At 44.2% G+C, this 21,223-nt stretch overlaps 1 protein-coding gene across 3 annotated transcripts in view; it reads right to left on the bottom strand.

The window, feature by feature from the left end:
* Positions 1-21,223, bottom strand: part of syne1a (spectrin repeat containing, nuclear envelope 1a) — a 111,819-nt gene that overhangs the window by 33,618 nt on the left and 56,978 nt on the right. For all 3 annotated transcript variants that reach the window (XM_086061103.1, XM_086061104.1, XM_086061105.1), the window contains 24 exons: positions 21,011-21,178; positions 20,532-20,708; positions 19,053-19,199; positions 18,850-18,975; positions 18,543-18,719; positions 17,599-17,864; positions 16,901-17,057; positions 16,430-16,828; positions 13,990-15,594; positions 13,006-13,331; positions 12,701-12,845; positions 12,392-12,610; positions 11,321-11,613; positions 10,933-11,098; positions 10,695-10,850; positions 10,394-10,546; positions 9,927-10,109; positions 9,706-9,843; positions 9,184-9,369; positions 7,679-7,801; positions 7,419-7,601; positions 6,530-6,673; positions 4,195-4,404; positions 746-886 (listed from right to left, as the gene is read on the bottom strand). In XM_086061103.1, coding sequence (XP_085917229.1) covers positions 746-886; positions 4,195-4,404; positions 6,530-6,673; positions 7,419-7,601; positions 7,679-7,801; positions 9,184-9,369; positions 9,706-9,843; positions 9,927-10,109; positions 10,394-10,546; positions 10,695-10,850; positions 10,933-11,098; positions 11,321-11,613; positions 12,392-12,610; positions 12,701-12,845; positions 13,006-13,331; positions 13,990-15,594; positions 16,430-16,828; positions 16,901-17,057; positions 17,599-17,864; positions 18,543-18,719; positions 18,850-18,975; positions 19,053-19,199; positions 20,532-20,708; positions 21,011-21,178 — 5,988 coding nt within the window. The remainder of the gene's footprint in view (positions 1-745; positions 887-4,194; positions 4,405-6,529; positions 6,674-7,418; positions 7,602-7,678; positions 7,802-9,183; positions 9,370-9,705; positions 9,844-9,926; positions 10,110-10,393; positions 10,547-10,694; positions 10,851-10,932; positions 11,099-11,320; positions 11,614-12,391; positions 12,611-12,700; positions 12,846-13,005; positions 13,332-13,989; positions 15,595-16,429; positions 16,829-16,900; positions 17,058-17,598; positions 17,865-18,542; positions 18,720-18,849; positions 18,976-19,052; positions 19,200-20,531; positions 20,709-21,010; positions 21,179-21,223) is intronic.

The raw sequence follows: 21,223 nt of genomic DNA, 5'->3' as shown, positions 1-21,223 counted from the left end.
CAAAATGTTTAAAAAAAAACATTTTTTAATTCTAATAATAATATTCTAATGCTAATTGATGCACAACGCAAACAGATATAAATATACTTTTTTTTCTTGATAAAAGAAGAGTCTCTAATCTGTTTTGGGGTAGTTTCCATGTTTATATAGCAATAGAACACAATATTCTGTGGGCCTTGCAAAATCTGTCAAAATCCAGTAAAACAGCCGGGAGAGAAGGGGGTTGCTTCAGTGAAAATGGCTGGGAGTGAATGAGTTAATATTGCTTTTTTCCACCCATTTTTATGCATCTCAGTGGGCGGCCATTTTGCAGCTTGGCCACATGGCCACATTCAGAAAACTGGTGAGCCGTGATTGGTTACCCGATCCCTGTGCAACTGTGATGTCACATTCAGTTGACAGGAAGTGGCAAAATGGCCGCCCTCAGAGATGGATTTACAAACAAACAAACAAAATACAGGTCGATTTTGCTGCTTAATTCATATTCCACCAATGCAAATATTAATCAGAATAATGTGTTTAGACTAGTGTGGGCGCATGGAACATATTTTTGTAAAGAACATTTTTCCCTTGATTTCCACTTAAATATGATAGAAAAGTCAATGGTATTTAGTTAAAATCTTAATTGGTGTGCATTAAAGTTAAAAATAACAAATAAAGTGGAGGGTGATGATGTGAAGAGCAGGTAGGCCAAGCAGGGGAGGGGGGTGGGGGTGGGGGGGTTAAAGGTGCGGAATGGCAGTACCTGGTTAAGAGGAGCATCAGCGTTAGGCCCAGGGGAGGGGGAGCGGCAGGCAGGGGGGGAGGAGACCTCGCTGTTGGTGCCCTCCTCCCCCGACTCCTCGGTCACAGGGGAGAGGAGCGTGTGGCAGCGGCCTGCCGTCATCTGACCACACCGCATCGCCGCACCAAAAGAAGCAGCAGGAGGACGAGGGGAGTAAAACGGGAAAACATAGGGTAGGAAAAGTCCGAATGAAAAGAGTGAGACAACAGAAAAAAAAAAAGAAAGGAAGTGCGAGAGAAGGCTTTCAAATCAAAAGTGGGAGTGCAGGTTGAGCAGGTTGTAGCGGGAACATTGTTTGATAATTACACGGGGAACAATCAAAATCCATTCGGTCGTGTTGCTGCCCAACAGCAGCCAAGATGCGCACATCATCACAGCAGCTCTTGTCATGGATCTCATTGTCAAAGACTGGCAAGAATCCTTCACTGGTCAATTTGGCGTCAACAACATGCATCTATTGTTCATATGTCCTCCCAACCAGCGGCCCCCATACATCGGCCCGTGGGAGACTTAATTGAGAATATTTGATTGATCATCAGAGTCATAAAGTCAGTTTTAATTTGAATACGAGGTGTATCTGTCTAGTGCTTCTGAAAAACCTGTTTAACCGCCCGTTTTGGTCACGTGATACTGTTGTAAAAATGGAAGCTCGCGAGCAAATAGTCAAATGGGCAGCGCTCTCGTTACATACATTTGTTTTGTTTTTTTATTGGATTTTACTTGCTAAATATATACTGATAACATAAACAGAATATAAAGGATTAACTAGTTTATGCATCACGTTTAATTAATTGTAACTGCTTCTGGTGTGTGCGACTTGGCCACCGGGGGCAGTATAATACAGTGCCATAGACAAATGAAGACTTTCACAACTACTGTAAGTGATTATTAGAGATAGACTGATACTTGGAACCGGCATTCATTTTCAGAAAAAGGGAAAATATTGGTGTCAAAACAAACTCCTACTCTTTTCTTTATTGAAATGTCTTCACACATATCTTAGAAATTTTGAACAAAGATGTCTATTTTGCAACAATAAGTTCAGGGACCTCCCAGGGTCGTCAGCATTTCTTAAATTTTTTAATGTAAACTTAAACAAATAGTTCCCTATAGTGTTTTACATAAAATAAAGTGTTAATAAAAAAAATAAAAAATTAAGGGTCAGCAGCATCCCTTATAAAGTTATCTGAAAATGTAGAAGAAAAAAGTTGCCTTGATTTCTTTTTTTTTTTTTTTTAAAGGCCCATTTTAATATTAGTCAAAATGCCAAATATCGGTGCAGATAATCGCGCCAGCCAATAATCAGTCCATTCCTAATAAGTCAGTGTTGCAGAGAAAAAATATACAGTAGGCCTGCTGTTGTTGTTATCATTTAGTATAGTATACTAAAAGGCAAAGTTACAGTATGTGGTCATCTAAAGTACACATTTAATTCCTGTTGTTTTATGTTTAGTTTTTTAGAAGCCTTTTTTTTCCTGTTTCACCACTGTAATGCTTTTGGTGAAACCGTTCCATGGCACAAAAATCGTTGGGTCTGCTGCTCTAAAAAATACTGAACATTTAAGTGCACTATATGGGATGACACCCCTTATCAAATATGCAACTTCTGCATTACAAATATGTTAATACATCAAGTAAAAGGAAAGGAGAGACCATTGAGTATTCTGCAAACTATACATATTGTAGTTACGTCTTTGTATTTACAGATAAGACAGTGTAGCAGTGCTAATCAAGAAAAAAAAAATGCAGTTTTAGCATTAAATGCTACGGCCACCAAAGGCATGGCATGTCTAGAGAGAGTATGAGTGTCAGCTGTCCGAGAAGTGGCCCAGTTGTCAGCCAGCCAGCCGGCCAGCCAGCCAGCAAGCCTGTCTGCATGCATGCATGAGTTAGAGTAGCGAGACAGAACTGAAACGTGAGCCAAGGCCTAACTGCTGCTTTTTTGGCAGTTCACAACTTGGCTAAACTCACACGGGCCCTTGTCAAAAATACGCGGGACGCTTTCCCGGGCTTTATGATGCAATGCGGAGCAATAGAGGACGTCGGCATGCAAAGTTTGTTTTCAGCTGCATGGACACTAGGTCAACAAAGATGATCCCGAAGACGATCGTGCTAGCGTGCAGCTTACACACACACAGGTTTGTTTTACTACACGCACACACACAAACCATGCTGTGATATCCTGTTTCCTGGCACAACGCAACGCAGACAACAGTGACAAGGCCACGGAATGTGAGAAGTATACGGTAGTATGAGATTTCCAAACACAGCCGGCTAATGAATAAAGCAGCTAAAAATACACACGAAGGGAAAAAAAAAAGTTCAAGTATGACTCGAAGAGTTTCTGTACTACAGTAGAAGTGGATTAGCTAAATAAAGAAACAATATATAATAAATAACTAAATAATTTGATTACAATAAATCACAATATGTATGTAATAAATATTATCACATTAGAATACATTAAAATACATAATAATATAGAATGTATTTAATGTTCATAGAAGACAAAAGTCAAAAACAAAAATATTGCACATATATTCATTTAAATATTTTAATGATTAATAATGATTGAATACATTAAAAATATATTTTTTATTCACTAACAAATAAATAAATACAGACCTTGTTATATTTTTAAGGTTTTATTATCAATAAAAAAATAAATATGTCATAATATATATATATATATATATATATCGTGTATAATCAATATATTATTTGATTACATTGCTATTTATTTTTTAAAATGCTTTCAAAAACAAAATAATTAGGGTTTTTTTTATAGGTCAAAGATGGCAATCACCAGTTTTTTTATAATACATTGTTCGCAAAATATTTTATCAAGTTATACAGTATTTTTAGGTGTTGTTAAAAAAAATATATTATAATTGAACATTGTTTTTTTTTTTTAAATGTTACTTCAAAAAGATTCAGTTGGGTATGTGAGAGAAAATATATAGTAAAAAAATATTTAAAATTACTGTCAAAGCTTTTTAAAGCTTTAAAAATCTTCATTTTTCAAAGCAACTATCAAGCTCACAGTTTTATCTATTCAAACAATTACTGCTGTTAACAAAAAAGTGTTTATTTTCACAGCACATTTCATAACAATGGCTATACCAGTAGGAATTTGGTGAAATACGTATTTTAATTGTCCTTTCTACTTTTTAAAACTTTAATGTCAGGTATTGTAGATTGAGACTTGAGGTTGACAACACAATATTTGTTGTTTTGATGCACTTTTTTCAAAGCACACCAATTTGACACAGACTTTTGTCTCGAACTATTATTGGTTTACGCTTGAGGAACAACTGGCCATTTTTAAATCGAGATGCCATCACACACAAACACACACACACACGCACACGCCCAAAACGTGTGCGCTGTGTGGGGACTCGGCCACTCACCATGACGACAGAGGGGTGCGCAGGAAGCTGCTTGTCGCCGGCGCCCCCGGCGCCGGGCATGTCGTCGTCGCTCAGCTCGTCCGAGAGGCCGTCCCCCTCGCTGACCGTCAGCAGCATGGTGGCGTGCTTGGCCTTCACCGTCAGCATCCTGCACTTGGAGTGCAGCGAGGCGATCTGGTCCTGGTAGCCGCGGATCTTCTGAGCCAGCTCCTGTCACAACATAACAAGAAAAGCCACCCGCCCCCGCCGGGGGTCAGCACAGGCTGGATCGCTACTTCCTGGTTAACGAGGCAAAGCTCGCTGCGTTGGCCGCATGCTTAGACGCCGGTGTGTGAGGAGCAAACGGAGCATTCTCCTCCCTTTCCCAACCGCTGGTTTTTGGAGCGTTTGCATAGAAAAGACAACAGCTCCGCCTCACTCTCTCTCTCCTCTGTATCTCTCAGCCAATCAGAGCAGAGAACAGCCGTATGACTCAGAGCGGCGGTCGGGCAAACAGGAAGGATGTTTGGTTGAGAGAGAGAGAGAGAGAGAGATTTAAGTTAAAAATTCCTCAGACTCAAATAAAAAGTGCAGGGGGAAAACAGGAAGTGATGTCATCGCATGTCTCCCCCTTTCTTCCCTCCTCTGCCAATCCTCAGGGCAGATTCCTTCTGACAAAAGGGAGCAGGCGAGGAGAAAGGGAGTGTTTGGAGGAGTGACAAAGATGGTGTCAGGTTTCAGCTGTGGTATGACAAGCGTGAATGGCGGCCAACCCCTCCTCCTCGACCCCGAGCGCCGCAGATGGTCAATGCACATATAATCAGGTCACGTGACTAACTAGGCCAGCGGTAGATGCGAGGCGCTCGGCTTAAGAGGCCAACCGCAGGCATCAGCTCGCCACGGTGATGGAGGGAAGAGATTTTAGTCGCAAAGAAGGCGAGGCAGGCAAAAGGCTGAAAATAACATCAAATATAAACACACGCTTCCAGGAATCCGAGCCGGCTTTCTGCTTCCCTGCCTCGCGTTTTGAGTCTTCGCAGCGGGGGGATCAAACTGCCGCATCAATTTCCCAGCGCACAAAGTTGGACTCGAATACCGCAGTTGAATTGAAGCATTTTAAACATTGCGACGAACAGGAGTCTAGCTGCAGCATCAGATAAAGTAGAAATATGTGCGGGCCGCCTTTATATGTACACGACATAACATTTTTCACTGCATACTGTGTGTATACTGGTGTTTTTTTTTTTTTTCAAAATAAGAATTCTCAAAACTCACTATGTTGTGAAAAGCCCCCCAATGCCACTTTCACTGATGACACAAAATTAAGTTTACCATACCAGGGCGCACAAAAAAAACTCAAGAATCAATGCCCGAAATTTGAAGCGACAGCGTGTATGTAATAAGTGCCATCTAGTGGTAAACTAATAGAATGCAATGATTTTGAAGCATGCGCACTATGGCGCTTCAGAGACACCACACTTTGCAAGGCTATCAACAATTGCTACCAATTATTATTTGGAGTGAGCAAGCGAGCTAACAAACAGCCCGGCGAGCAGAGCTAGCGGGTGCGGCGAGCAAGAGCAGCTAGCAAGAACTAGCTGGGGCAGCTAACAAGAGCGGCTGGCGGGAGAAGCTAGCAAAAAGCTAGCAAGAGCAAAGCAGAGGGTGACAAGCGGCGGGAGCCCGAATCAGGGGACTCGCCGACGACCACCTGCCGGCCCAAGCTGTGGAAGTTAAGCGGGGGTCGACCCTTTGCCCACCAGAGGCGAACTATGTTCACAAATATCCATTGTAGAAAGATGGCGGCGAAACATATCAGCCCCGTTAGGTGCGGTGAGACCTATTTAATATCAATTAGCAATTACTAAATCTATGATTATATATTATATACTTTTTTTGGGCATATTATTGAAAATAATAGTTTTTAAATTTTTATTAATGAATTATTAGTTCACCACTAGATGGCGCTAAATAATACACGCTTGTCTCTTTAACACAAAGTTCGAAAGATCTAAAATGCATCCACCTTGCTAACTAAATATTATAATATCTTTGTAAAGACTCGATTGTGCAAGTGTGGTGAGTGTTTAAATGCACAGCATATTTCCTGTATACACATACTTATAGACTAGAGCAGGAAATCCACTTCCTGTTTGTCTTCTTCTTTTTTTTCTTTTTTTTTTTAGGTTGATCTGATTTAAAAACACAACCACAATTCTTCAAATGAAGCCGAGTTGTATTAGATGTAATGCAGTTTTTCCACTTGCTCGAGTGAATTTTCTCCCGGCACTGCGACTTCCCCACACATTACCGAAACATGCGTCACTGTTTGCTTGACACAAAGTCACAGACTGACCTCATGGTGGTGGATCTGTGCCTGAAGTTCCTGAATGTTGCTGGTGCAGACGGGCCGGTCCTGAATGATACGGTGGGCTTCTTCTATTAACCTCTGCAGGTTCTTCACCTCCAACTCGTACTGCTCATACTGCACCACGGCCTCCTGGAAACACGACATTTAAAATAAATAAATAAATAAATAAAACATCTGTCTAATAAAATACGTCCAAACTGGGACACTTTGGCATCTCTGCATCCGTGCACTGAAATAATGATTTCATCTCAATTTTCTCACCATTTACTTACTGAGGCCTGTTTAGTTGAACACAATGACAAAAAAAGATGGGATACCAGGTTAATTGTACCTTGCGCCATCTAGTGGAAGATCATTTAATTGTTCTGCCTGTCACTATATGTCACTGGCGTAGATTTACAAAGATACAATATTTATCATAAAAAAAAGAAAATAAATCTGACCAATTAAGTGAAATGAGCTGATTTCATGCAGCCCACCTGATGACAAATACACCAATGTCTCAGTGATTTTTTTTGGGACCACATACAAATAAATATCGCAGTTATCTGTGACGGCGGAGTTGTTTGTCCTCTCCACAGTCTCCAAGGACCCTTCCTCTAATAACTAAGCTTCACGACAATGAGCTTAAAGGTAAATCAGCCCAGAACCAGAGGATTGGAGGATAATACCAGTCTGAACAGGCTCAAAAGTAAACCCAGATATTGTTGACAGACTGCTGGGACTTGATAAAAAAATAAAAAATAAATTAATTGGGATAATACTATAAAATAATACAGGAGCTTAAATGTAGCTTTCAAAGCATTTATTAATTAAAAAAAGTTTTTTTTTTTAAATGTAGATGCTGCATGAAGGCTACTCGAGTGCCCTTTACCTGCAGGATGTTGCACTGTTGGATGGTGATGTGCTGCAGCTGGCTGGTTTCCTGCTGCAGGCTCTGCGCCGTGCGGCAGATGGCCAGGCCGGCCACAACCTCCTCTGGAAGCCTGAGGGCGCTCTGACACTGCTGCACTGCCGCCACCTGCCGCTTGAAGCCATCCATCTCGGCCAGTAAACGCTGAAGAGGAGGAGTTTGGATGCGCATTTTAAATAAGAGTTGACAATCCAATGTGTCGCCGTGTGCGTTTTGTTTACTTGTCTCTGTGTGAGCTGCTCTCTCAGGCTGAGCCTGTTGAGATCGGGGGATGCGAGGGTGACTTGGACCTGGTCCACCGCTGAGTAGAGGCTCCTCACCTCGGCCTCTAAACGTGAAATGTCCTGAGGAAACAAATTGAATGATTATGATTATCATTAGGATGGATGAAAAATTGGTTGTCCCAGTTGGGAGCTTGCCATTTCATTGTTGAAAGACATAACCTGTGTGTGTGTGTCAAATGTGGGTTTCATTGGGGTCAAATGACTCGACCTTAACAGCTGTGCAGCTCTAAGACCACTTAATAGTGAGGCTTCTGTTTGCTACGGATCATAAAAAGGAGAAAATGGGAAAGGGATCATGTGGTCTGATGAGTCCAGATTGACCCTGTTCCAGGGAAAGATGTCAAATAGACATCATGCATGACTACCATACAAAACCTACAGGGGGCAGTGCTTGCTTGATCAGCCAGGTTTCTGAGCAAAAAATAAAATAAAATAAAAAATTAAAGTGAGGCCCGCAAAAATTAGGTCAACTGACAACCACGATATACTGAATGAGCATCAATGAAATATTTTCTTGCCTTATGGCACAGATATATTCACACATGTTATCTAATGCTGCAAATCTGTTTAGGGAGCATGAGAAATAATTTTACCACATGGATGGGAAACTTTACACTTGGTCTGACATCCATTTAATAATTTAACTCAATTAAGTTTTCCACAAAAATTCTATTTTACAGAGACATACCTATGTCTATTATTTCTAATTGTTGTAGCACATTCCTAATGCTTGTCAAAAGAAGTGCGTTACTGTGAGCCAAATGAGGCTTGTGTGCATGTCTGCAGTCTAACAACAAACTAAACATGCCACAAGCAAATGTAAACAGTCATCCGTATGGTTGACAGATTTGTGGGACACGACTCACTACATTGCCGCAGGCAGGGTTCAACAGGTTAATGTAGTCAATAATGAGGATGCAGTACCTACAGCCACCACATAGCGGCACTGTTGACATGTAGCTCTGTTGTCATTTAATTTGTGGGTGAATGATTTTGATTAAAATCAAGAGCTCCTCGGGATATATTTTTTTAATATTCAGTTGTACACTGAATATCAATCAATAGAATTAATTTTCCAGAGAATATATATATATAAAAATTTTAAATGTTTAGAATTGTATCTGTACTTGAAAGAAAAATTCCTAGTGACAATGTCCTCGTGAAAACCATTGAAATTGTGTTTTTTTTTTTTTTTTTGCCCTAATGCAGGATTGCACACAAGATGACACTAATTTCCCCTATTCAAAGCATGCAGCACCGTTTTACTTCTATTTGACTTATATTGGCTCGTTGCTCCCCATCATTTTTTGCAACTTGTTTTGCGGACATCCAAGCTATCTATGGCTCGTGTGCCCTCATTTGACAAGAGTGGTTAAGAGTGGTATCAATTGTGCAACCAGAACCATGTCGGTTCTGGTTGTGGTGGCCATTCATTTATTTACCTTAACGGCATCCTGCAGACTCTGCAGATGAGTCTTAACTGCCAGCTGCAGCTCCTCAGTGCGTGTGCTGATGTGCTTCACCTGCAGACTCCACCCTTTGGTCGCCAGCACATCCCCCAACTGCGCCTCCCACTCTGCCAGGGCCTCCAGGTCGCCATGGAGACCTCGACACTCCCTCAGTAACACCTATTGACGCGGAAGCGTACATTACATGAGAGAAAGGGAGGAGACTTCTCGGGCTGTCAAATGGTGCTAATTAAGGGTGCTCTGCTCGGGGCTGACATTCAGCAAGAAATGAAAATAAGCGACTCTAATTAGCTGCACATTTGTGCCCTGTTATATTAACATAGGATGAAGTTCAAGAGGTTTCAATTAGAATCAAAATCTGAATGCTTTTTGTTTTTTATGTGGTTGGTAATAGGAAATAAATGAATGAAAATAGATAAAAGATTTCAGGTTAGAAAATTATAGAAAAGCTATAATGGCATGCAATAAAAAAATAATGTCGTCGTCAAGACTCACCTGATACGCTCGAATTTGCTCTTGTAGTTGTGATATCGGACACCAGACGATGTCACCTGAGAGCAGAGTCTCCGCTTTTTCGGCCCAACTCAAAATAAATTCCTTCACACTTTGATATTCCGCCATCTGCGTCTCTGCCTGCTCAGGGTTGTAAGAACACCAAAGACAATCATCGTTACTACCCCACATTCGCAGTTCAACATTCAGCTTCAAGCACGGACCTTTTTGAGTCTATTGCTTCTGTCCTGAACCTGCTGCGTAGCATGACGCAGCGCTTCGGCCATTTTGGCCACGACGTCGCCCAGCTGCTTGCACAGCAGAGGGTTCTGCTCGCCGAACTCCTGCACGGCCGCCGTCAGCTCGGCCAGGGTGTGAGCGCAGCACTCGCACTCCTCACGGAGAATCTGAGGAGGAACCGGGATTTGTTTGGCGCTCGCAAAATGGAGGCAAACTGGAATACAGGTGGCGCCTTGAGATATGAGCTTCATGGCCACGCTTGTATCGCAAAGCACTTCAGCGGAAAAAGGGAACAGCTGAATTTGTGAAGAGTGAATATACAAAGTGGATCACAGTCCACTTTGTGCCCTTCCAACTTTTGACACTCATTAACCTTAACATCTGCTCAATTGATAGCAAATTTAACAAGGGTTAATTGCTTACTAATTATTCAATCAGTCAGGTTGATTACCATGTTCTCCTCTTTGGCCTCCTCCAGACTGGCGCCCTTGATTTCAAATCTCAACGCGATGGTCTTCAGCTTGGCCTCGATGTCCTTCAGTCTGCAGCTGAAGTCCTCCTTCACGTCCCGGGTCTGCTGCACCTCCCGTTCTCTGGCTTGGACCTGGACCACATGGCATGAAGACGAACGTTAAACAAATGAAGGAATAATTACATTTGACTTCAATAAATTGAGGGGGGGGGGGGGGGGTGGCGAAACTAACGCAGCAAATATCACATTATTATGTCACAGGGTTGGTAGGAGTGCTCACCTGGTCTTCGGCAGAGCCCAGAGCCAGGGTCACCTCAGCCAGCTGCATGCTGAGCTCCGACGGCAGGCCCGCCTGCAGGTCGTGGTACTTGGACTGCTGCATCTCCGCCATGCGCTCCACGCTCTGCCGTCTGCTGATGACCCCGCCGTGCGCCGTCTGCGCCAATGCACAAGTGGGAGTGAAACGCTTGGCGCCATGCAAGGTATGATGCGTTCATGCGTGGGCATTTTAGAAGCACCTCCAGCTCTTGTAACAGCGTGTCCAGGTCGGCGGTGGGACTCAGGAGCAAGCCTCGAGTGTCTTGAATCCAACCTTTGACCAAGCCCAGCTGCCTCTCCACCTCCTCTCGCTCTCTCAACTCCTGTTGCACCTGCACCCTGCTCGCTCGAACCTGAGACACAAGGCTTGGAAAGACAACGTTTTCAAGTTAGATTAAGTTCATTTGTGTGCCTGTGTTAAAAAAAAAATGCATTGTTAGTTGTATCACAACATTTTATGAGGATATGTAAACAATATGTGTGGTGGACTAAACCAACAGTTAAATCTTATAACAACAACAATAATAAAAAATGAATTAATAAATACATATCTCGCTACCAATAAAAACATTTCGAAGCGTCACCCACCTTTCATACTGTTCCCGCAAGTGTTTGATCTCTTGCCGTATTCCCTGGTGGCCATTGTCCGTCTTACTCTGCAAATGATCTTCCTCCTCCTCCTCCTCCTCCTCGACTCCTCTAAGGCTGCAGATGTGCTGCCCAAGCAGAGCCAGGATGCACTGCTCCCTTTCCACCTCCAGGACGAAGGAGTCATGGTACTCCAGGAGGGTCTGGAGGGCCGCCCTGGTGGCCGCCTTCTCCACAGTGCTGTCCGGGATGCGGCCGCGGAGGTCCGCCGAGACGGAGCGCACCTTATCCATCTAAGGACCAGATAAAACACATATAAGCTTCATGCTATTATTTTTTTTTTGTAACACTGTCTCAAAGACAATACAAGCAAATACAAAAATACAGTTTGTAAATTATGATTTTTGCTTTTTCCTGCGTGTGTGTAAAAAAGTAATTGAGATGCTGTTGTATGATTTTAGATGGTCAGTTCATATTCAAAAACCCTCCAATTTGACTTAGTTAAAAATAATTCTGTGTCGAAAAGTGGGACAAAAAAAAAATCCTCTACAGGGATATGAAAGGCTAATCGCAAGGCATCGCGTATGCTTGATTTCAGTTATGACAGTCAAAGAGTGGCACAATTAGTTGATTGAAACGATACGGCTGAACTCGAGCGCATGCGATGACATCATGACAATTCAAACAAAGAGCCCATAGAAAAAGCGAGGGACGACAGGAAAAGTGCCACATGTCAGGAAGTAGCCGTCTCCTCATGTTGACCTCATTTCCCTTTTCGGCGTAGTGCTTTGTGGGAATTCTTCACAGCTGACGCTTTCATGTCTCAAAATAGCAGGGAGAGGCCGCATGATGCGCGTTGTGGCCCGGAGCCTGGAGTTGCATAACAGACCTGCAACTGCTTTTTGAGATGTCTGACCCAAATTCAGACAAGAAGAGCAAGTTAAGCACTACTTGTCAGCTGCAAGGGTGCAAATTGGGCTGTTCAATTATATTTCCCCATTGCTTCATATGCTTCGACGTCAGCTGTATCATTCCCAACAATTTTATCCGGCGACTGTAAAACCTCCTTACCTTCTCTGTGAAGTTTCTCCATTCCCGCGCAGCATCCTCCAGTGCCCTCTCCTGGGCCCGAGCCACGGCATGGAGCCGACTCCGGCGTTGCCATAGCGACGAGAGCGAGCGAGTGACGACGACCGCGTCGGGCTTGGCGAGGAGCCGCTCCAGCTCGGCCGCCTTCTCCTTCAGAGCGTTGACGGCTAACTCCTGCAGGTCGGCCCGAGTCACCAGAGACTGCGGAAAGGAATTAAAATAACAAAAAGCAGCTTGCTTTACAAGTGCGAGCGATAACACTTCATATCTCTTAAAATGTGCGTCTCCCACCTTGTACTTGTCACACTTGTCTTCAGCCTGCTGGAGGCTGTCGGCTTTAGCCGTGGCGAAGGCGGCCATCTTGCTCTCGGTGTCGTTCATCTGTTCGACGAGCCGCTCTCTCTCGTGTTGGAACGAGGCCCAGAGAGAAGCGCATCTAAAAAGAATTGACTGTCTTAAGTGCATTTGCAGACCATAAAATTTGCGTGTGTTGACTTGCTGCTTTTGCTAAAATAATCAAGCTGAATTTTTGATTGACAGTAAGTTTAATTCTGGGTGCACAGATAGGTAAGTGAAAATAGAAATAAATGGAGCACCTTTCATAAACTTCTCTGCAGGCCTCCATCTGCTGTCTGATTTCCGCGCTCCTCACTTGGGTGGCTTCAACTTCTCCTCTGAGTTTGCTCATCACCCGAGTGTCCACAAGGGCCCCCCAGGTCCTCATCTCCTCTAGCGCAGTTGTAAGGTTCTTCTCCTGGGTGTTGATTTCTTCCAGCTTCAGTAGCCAGTCTGCGTGGCGCTCAAGTTCCACGCCTACAGTTGTATGCCGGAAGAAATCCGCTGCACAATCCAGACATTTCTGCATGGACTGCAGTGACGAGTGATGCCGCCGGGCCGGACTGAGAGCTCGATCCAAAGTTACCTACAATTGGCAGAGCATGGTTGAATAAACGTCTCATTGTTCTTTAAGATATGACTTGTATTGGAGTGTGGTTTTATTTCGTAGTAGCCTGTGATGTCGACGTTAGGGCAAATGTAACGAGTACACGATGCTATTACGTAAATGTAAGAAAGGCCTTTTCACACTGCGCTTAGGTAGTAATGTGATGCATCCTAGGAATGAAAAATGTACAATTTGAGAGTGGTGGCAATGTGACGTCAGAAGGCGCATCCAATAGGAGAGGGTCTGGCGAAGTGGTTTCAGAGCGGTAATTTGAGGGAAATCCTCCTCGTTACTTCATGGTAGACGACGGGTGCTGTGGTCCTTAGGTAGTCAACACCGAAAAAAAACGAAGGTCAGCAGTGAGGAAATAGAACCAAGTGCATTGTGAAAAGGCCTTGAAAGTAAAAGTTGGCAGAAATATAACGGGTCAGAGGTTCGAGGTTTCTTATTTAGAGGGAAATTTTCCTTGTCCAATACTTTTTCATGCAGGGTTGACTTTGTTTCTAAATGCAAAAAAAAAAAAGATGTACAAATATAACAAATGTTGTAAACTATTGGTGGTGTTCCACAAGGCTCGATGATTGGTCCACATATTTTTACATTATACGCTAAGTAAATGTGAATTGATTTGACTTACCTGTTTGTTGCTAATTTCCTTTTGGACTTCAGCTCCAAGTGTCCTCAGCTCCTCCAGTTTCTCCTCCACATACACCGGAATAGTTTCCTTCCTACTGTGAAACCTTTCCTCCTCTCGACGAAACAAGGCATCCGTTACCCTCAATCTACTCTCCACTTCCTCTTCCGTGATTCTCACTTTCCGCACTTTCTCCTGCACCTTCTCAACTTTGGTTTCTGTTAAGGTCAGAGGTTCCCTCAGAAATTCTTTAATCGCGATCAGCCATTTTGACATCTTTTCCATCTCCCTGATGAAGTCTTCGCATTGTGTGACGTCATTTTGGCTTTCTTCAACACAGCGTTTTACATCCGACCGCAAAGATTGCAGCGATTCACGGCGGGCTGTCATTTCCTGCAAGGCAGCGGGGTCAAAGTTCAAGCCGAGACCGTCGATTTGTTGGCTACATTCTTTGGCCTGTGAGGAAATACCATCCAGACATTCAAGTAAAGCGTAAAGAGATGCAATTTTATCTATAACATTCATTTGTTTGTCCGACTTGAGCGTAATCAGATTGTCTTTGGCGGACTTAAGTTGCTGGTCAAAGCTGTTCAGTAGTCTGTTATGTTCCACTAATGTTTTAAAGGCCACATCCAAATGTTTAAGTGTCTTATTGGTTCCGCTTTTCAACATACTGTGAAGATGGACCAGCTGACGCGTTTCCTCTGCTCTGTACGAGTGGCCCAAACAGAGAAAGGCCTCGTTTTTACCACGAACTTCTCTTACTGCGCTGCTGATTTGCATCAAATGTTCACCCATTTCACGATAGTCATTCACTAAGCAAGCAAGCTCCTCTTCACTTGTACTGATAGTCTTCTTCTCCAGATTGTCAAACTGCTGGTGAAGTCTCTCCACGGTGCTTTGAGTCACTTCAAAAAAAGTGCAGAATTCCTTCCTGTCGAGGATGATTTGCTGGAGTCTGTCTTTTTTCTCTTTGGCGAGGGCCAGTATGCTGTTGTACTGTTGTGGGAGGGCGTTGAGCCGCTCGTCCAGGTAGCAGTGGTCGGTCTCGTTGAGCGTGGGAAGGATCTCCTGGCCGATCCTCTGCACGATCAGAAGGAGGTTCTCGTTCTCCGACGCTTGTTCCAGGACTTTTTGAAAGGTGGACAGATGCCGTTGCAGTTCCGAGCCGTCCTCAATGTCGCTGAGGTTGATTTCGGGGAAGGTGATGGCTTCCGCTTGTCTGAGCCACTGACAAGTCTTGTTCAGGTCAACCTGGAAGTACTTCCTGGATGTCAAGGCTTTTTCCAAGATTGTGACACGCTGGCTGGTTCTCTGGAGGGCCGTTTCGAACACCGCCTGCAGCTCCTGGAGTTTTGCCAGGGTTTCTCCTCGCTCTTTGTCTGTAGCGTCCCTCTCCAGCTCCCGACCTTGAACCCAGAGGAACGCCAGCTCCCTCTGGTAGGCTCGAAGGCCGCTCTGGATGCTCCGACACGCCGCCGCCTCTTTCGCAAGGTCTTCCGGGAGGAGCGCAATGTGGTCATCTATCAGGGCCTTGCTCTCTTGTCGTTCTATCCATGACTGCGCTCGACCAAGACCCTGAAGGAACTGAGTCCTTTCTGTGAAGGCCTGGAGAAAAATCAAGTTCCGAGTCCGGTTATTCTACAATGACAAAGACTAAATGGTTTTAGCATCACCATTCCCAAACAAATTCCTACAATTTGAACTACATCAATCAGTGCAGGCGAATTTGCTGATCCTGTATGTAAAAATAGTAGTCGCTTGAAGATGCTAATTTTGTTGGCCTGTCTATAGCCGTTCACAATATATGTTAGCATTAAGCTAGTATATTTAGTGTCAATATAGTTTGGTGAACATTTGGGTGGTTTAATATACAATTTTTCATTATTTCCCCCCCCCCCCCTTTTTTTTTTTGCACGTGATACTGAACCTGTATGTAAAGGTAGCGGTCGCATGAAGATGCTAATTTTGTTGGCCTGTCTATAGCCGTTCACAATATATGTTAGCATTAAGATAGTATAGTTTGGTGAACATTTGGGTGTTTTAATATACAATTTTTCATTATTTTTTCCCCCCTTTTTTTTTTTTGCACGTGATACTGAACCTGTATGTAAAGGTAGCAGTCGCATGAAGATGCTAATTTTGTTAGCCTGTCTATGGCCTTTCTCAATATACGTTAGCATTAAGCTAGTATACTAGTAGTGTATAATAGTGTCATTATATAGTTTGGTGAACATTTTGGTTTTTAAATATATTTTTTGGTTCTCTCTCGTTTCCTGTGTTAGTTTTAGAGTAAACGAACATATGAGAGCAAGCACGCTTTGCATCTTATTTGGATGCTTGCCTCTTCGTTGACACGTTTTTGGTGTGCTGTAGGTGTAGAATATAATCAACTTTATAAAAAAAAAAAAAAGGTAACTAACACAGATTTCCATCTGTTTACCTTGCTGAGGTACTTCCTCCTTTGGGTCACCCGAGCCTCCAACGCCTCCACTTCAGTCTGGGCTTGTTCGACAAGCTCCTGCAGGCATTTCCTCTCACTCAGCCCCAGCCTGGACGCCACGGCCTGCGCCTCGCTCACCGCTCGAGCGAGCAGCTGCTGTCGAGCCTCCAGCTCCACGCACACGCTCAGGTGGTCGAACAGGAAACTCTGGGCCAGGTCGGGAGGCGGGCTGGTCTTCAGCGCTGAGGTGAACGCGGGCCGTTGCTCTTCCACCCACTCGCGGGCGTCCCTCAGCTGGGTTTCCACCCGTGTCAGATCGTCGAGAGATTGTGAGGAGTCTTGGATCTTCTGCTGGATAAGAGACTCGAGCTGGGCCCAGCGCTGCTCCAGATGACCCACCTGCAGAAGGTGAACCGAGCATGATTAGACAGAACATTTGTAAGACTTCTTATCTCACTGGAGTAATCGTACCTGTTGTTTGACCAGTTCCTTGTCCAGCAGGCTTAATTGAGGCAGGATGGCTTGTTTCTGCTCGCGGAGATCTTCTAGTGTTGCACGTTGCTCCACAAGATCGCTGGACAACTTTCTCAGAGCTTCTAAATGTTCCCTTGTACTTTCAGTGTCGGCCCTGTGGCACAAACGGAAGCAGTGATTAGCACAGAGGTGATCAAACTGTTGGGGGTCCATGAAATAATGCATAATAAATTGACGTATGAATGTAAAAAGTTCACACGTAAATATGGGAAAATAAGCGTCAAAACAAAAGAATAAAACAATTACTCCTCCCTAGCTTTAACCGAATTAAAAGCTGTAATATAGTAAAACAATTTAAATAAAAAAAGGAGTGTTAAGACTTTTTTTTTCTCATTAAATGTTGCCTTTAATATCATACCATGACTTTATATTGGAAAATTTGATTTCATTCTTGTATGATTATAACTTTCTATCCTGACAAAACACATCTTTGTCCTTGTAAAGATCAATTTTTTTTATAATGTTACAACTTAAAAAAAAAAAACATCCTTTGTTGTCACTTTTTCATTCAAAGTAGCCAACTTTTTAATTCCTATGGCATTTAGGGCTACACATTGATTCATATTTAATTGACTCTTGGTTTAGTAATGTTTACTACATTAGAGTTAGTAAAACACAACAATGGCGGTCGATACCTGGCGAGGTAGTCCCACTCCCTGGACACTTGATGGAAAAGCTCCTCGACGGCGGCCACGCTGTCTTGGTACTCGCCGCTGCGCTGCATGTCCTCTCCTCGCTCCGCCTCCAGCTCCTCGGCACGCTGGCCCATCTCGATCCAGATCCTGCGCAGCTTTCTCGCGTCCTCCATGTCGGCGGAGTCCTGCCCGTCCGTCAGACTATCGATGGTCTCGTTCAAGCGGCTCACCTCGGACTGCCGCTCCCTCACCTGCTGGAGGAACTCCTGGGAAAGTTTGATTGTGAATGTTTTTTTTCATGGTTATGGTCTAGAACAGGGGTGCGAAAGTTCGGTCCTCGAGAGACCCTATCCAGCCTGTTTTCCATGTTTCTCTCCACTAACGCACCTGATTCATGATCAGGATCGTTATCAGGCTTCTGCAAAGCTTGCTGATTAGCTGATCATTAGATTCAGCTGTGCTGCAAGAGGGAAACATGGAAAACAGGCTGGATAGGGACTCTCCAGGACCGAACTTGAGGACCTCTGGTCTAGAGTTTTTTTTCCCCCCATACAAACATTTAATGGAATTATCTCTTCATCTTCATCTCTTTATCAGGATTTCGTTGCCACAGTAGGAACAAAACTTTGTCGTGAATTGAGGAACCCCTGAAGCGATATATTGGTGGCGTTCCACAAGGCTCAATAGTTGGTCCATAGATATTTTTTTAAATATATATTTCTAAATAAATGTCACAATTACTATTACAGTAGATAACTAGAAGCGGTTCTGCAAGGCTCGCTACTCGGTCCACAGATTTTTACAGTACTGTATATGCTACAAAAATGTCAAAATTAGTCAAAAGCCTGTTCTGTAGGTGGCAATAATGTTCACCACCTTCCATTAACAAGAACTTTCACATTGTAAATAATGCATTGAAAGAATCCAGACACTCAAATACACACCTGTGCTTTGTCCAGCTGGTTCTGTGCAATTCTGGGTTCAAGTTCTGCGGGACACCTGATGAGGTTCTCAAGTTGCTGCTCAGTCTCTCTAAGTCGCACCTCCAATTCTGCTTTGCGCTCTTCGACGCCCCTCCAGCTCTCTGCCACCTCCTCGCAGAGGAGCATGCGCTCCTCGAGCTAGAAAAAAACGGACATTCAAGGAATCTTGTCTTGCCAAAATCAGTCAGGTTTAGGCTCTCATGGGAAAGAATATTTTCTGATGTACCCTTAACTGCAAAACACTGTTGTGATGTGTATAGCCACTGACCTGGAGCTTGACTTGCTGGACGGCCGTGGCCACCTCCTGCACTGGAAGAAGTGATAGGTCGCAGGAGGAGCACACGAGCTGGAGGTAAGTACTGGCCTGCTCCTGGAGGGCCCGCTCCTGCTTCACCTGACAAACAAAGTGACTGTCTTGGAGAGACTTCATTCATTAATTGATGCATCAATTAAGAGATATCTGTCACTAACCTGCTGTAGCGCCTCCTCCAGGCCAAGAGGTGTCAGTGCAGGAGGTTCTGGCTCCCGGGAGGCGGACGTCAGCCAAGTCTTGCACTGCTGCAAGGTGTCTTGGAGACTTACATGTCTCTGTAGCTCATGGTCCAGGCTCTGGTATACCTAGAAACCATTTCACAAGGTATTCAAATTGTTTATGTATTTGATGTGTAGCTAGCATGTTAACCTCAAATTGTTATCATCCTGCTTTCCTTCCACTTCCCCAAAAATCTTGTCTTTATAAATTTTCCATAGGTGGCAATATGAGTGTGAATTCTCATTTGTCTGTGCGTGCTCTGCCGATTGGCTGTGCTGACAACCCCAATTCACAATGTCTGTTATGATGTCGTATAAAAGGATAAGTTGGCAATTTCAACAGCATCACTTTTTGCCATTTGTTAAAACTAAGTTAAAAGCTGGCAGTTGCACATTAGTTTAAAAAAAAAAAAATCTTTAGTCAGAGTCTTGAGGTGGGAACAGAAATGAGTCAAGTGAGTCTACTGCAACTCTCCTCTTAAATGATAAAGACGTGAAAAGAACGTTGTGCAGTGTCGTATTTGACAGGTGTTGAATGTGGAGGCGTCCATATCCTCCGAACAGCCGTATCTGATTGACAATGTTAATACGGGGAGTCTCAAAGAAAGAAAAGGGGGAGGAGAGAAGGGATATATTGGCATATTGCCTGGAGTTTTTTTTGGCAAAGGCTCCAAAGCTGGCATGGTGGCAAGTGGCAGGCAGGATATTAGAGCTTACGTCGGGAACGCATTTGGCAGATAAGACGTTTGGGGGGGTTACAAATTGAGGAGAAGCCAGCAGTGGCTGGATCACACAATGGCAGATTGGCATTGAAAAAAAAAAAAAGAAGAAGATGGTTGGTGGTGTCTAGGGAGGTCAGTAATGATGACAGAGCGGAAGATGCCAAAATGGCAGAGCGGATCTGGATTAGAGGGCCGTCGAAGAGTGGCCGTCATTTGGCGCAGGCATGAAAAACCGTGGAGTTGACAGGGGATATGCGGAGATTAATATGGCCAGATTGAGTTAGCGCCCTCGGCTGCATGGCCTCATCTCAGCGCGGTTGCTGTCAGGCGCCGCCGTGCCCTCCGTGCTGGCGGTGAAGGAGTGTCGTCAAGAGACGGTTTAGTTGTCACATTGGGTTAGGATTAAGTGCTTGTTTTGGCGGCTGTACTGAATGACACTGATGTTAACGGAGTGTGACTGTGCATACGTGGCCTTATTTGGCATGTACAGAAGGACATACAAAGTCCACACATCCCTATTTAAATGCCATTTTTTGTGATGAAAAGTATGTACAGTACAACTATAATTTTTAATAAATCTTCTTGAGAGAGGATATGAAATGTTTTACTATGTGGAATGAATACTGTAAAAAAAATAAAAGGTCACGTATATACAATCTATTTGTTTGCTTTAAAGCCCTCCCCGCGGCTTACTCACCCTCTGCGCCGTGCTGCAGATGGCAGAGTAGCTGTCTGTGGCGCCTTGCTGGTGCGCGTGGACCTGCTGCCTCAGCCGACTCTGCGCGCGCTCGCCGCAGCCGTGCACCAGGTGGTCGCCGCGCCGCTTCAAGCCTGCCAAGCGATCCTCAAAGCCGGCTATCTCCTCCATGATGGCCTGCGGAGGACAGAAGGAGACATCGGGTAGCGGCGGGGCTGGCGCGGGAGGTCACGGCAGACACATGAGGTGGTCTTGCAGGCTATTTAATTGTTTTTGTGATTTTTTTCCCACATTTTTATTTATTGTTATTATTTATTGATGTATTTAGTGGGCGGGCTTGAGGGGATCCGTGACTTACAGGTTTCATTTATTCTGTTTCAGAACGCGCACAATAGTGAGCCGTGAATATGCGGGGGGATTACTGTCAATTGATTAATGTAATCAATGTGTGCGTCATAGACAAAAGTCCTGGTGGTCACCTTGTGCCTGGCTATTTGTTGAGTGGCCGCCTCCAGGCTGCGGCTCACGCTGGGGTCGGGTGTCACCATCCTGCTGGACATCTGCAGCAACCAGCGCTCGGCCTCCTGGAGCTCGTTGTGGTACGTTTCCTGCTCCTTCACCTGGCCCTCCAGGTGCGCCACGTGCGCCTAAGAGGCAACATGGCAATGGCGACAAGTCAAAAGCTGTGAATA

The sequence above is a fragment of the Leptonotus elevatus genome, chromosome 18 (assembly GCF_054856555.1).
Source record: "Leptonotus elevatus isolate MCC_2025b chromosome 18, RoL_Lele_1.0, whole genome shotgun sequence".
In the NCBI taxonomy this organism is placed as follows: Eukaryota; Metazoa; Chordata; class Actinopteri; order Syngnathiformes; family Syngnathidae; genus Leptonotus; species Leptonotus elevatus.
This window is presented reverse-complemented; position numbering and strand designations above follow the sequence as displayed.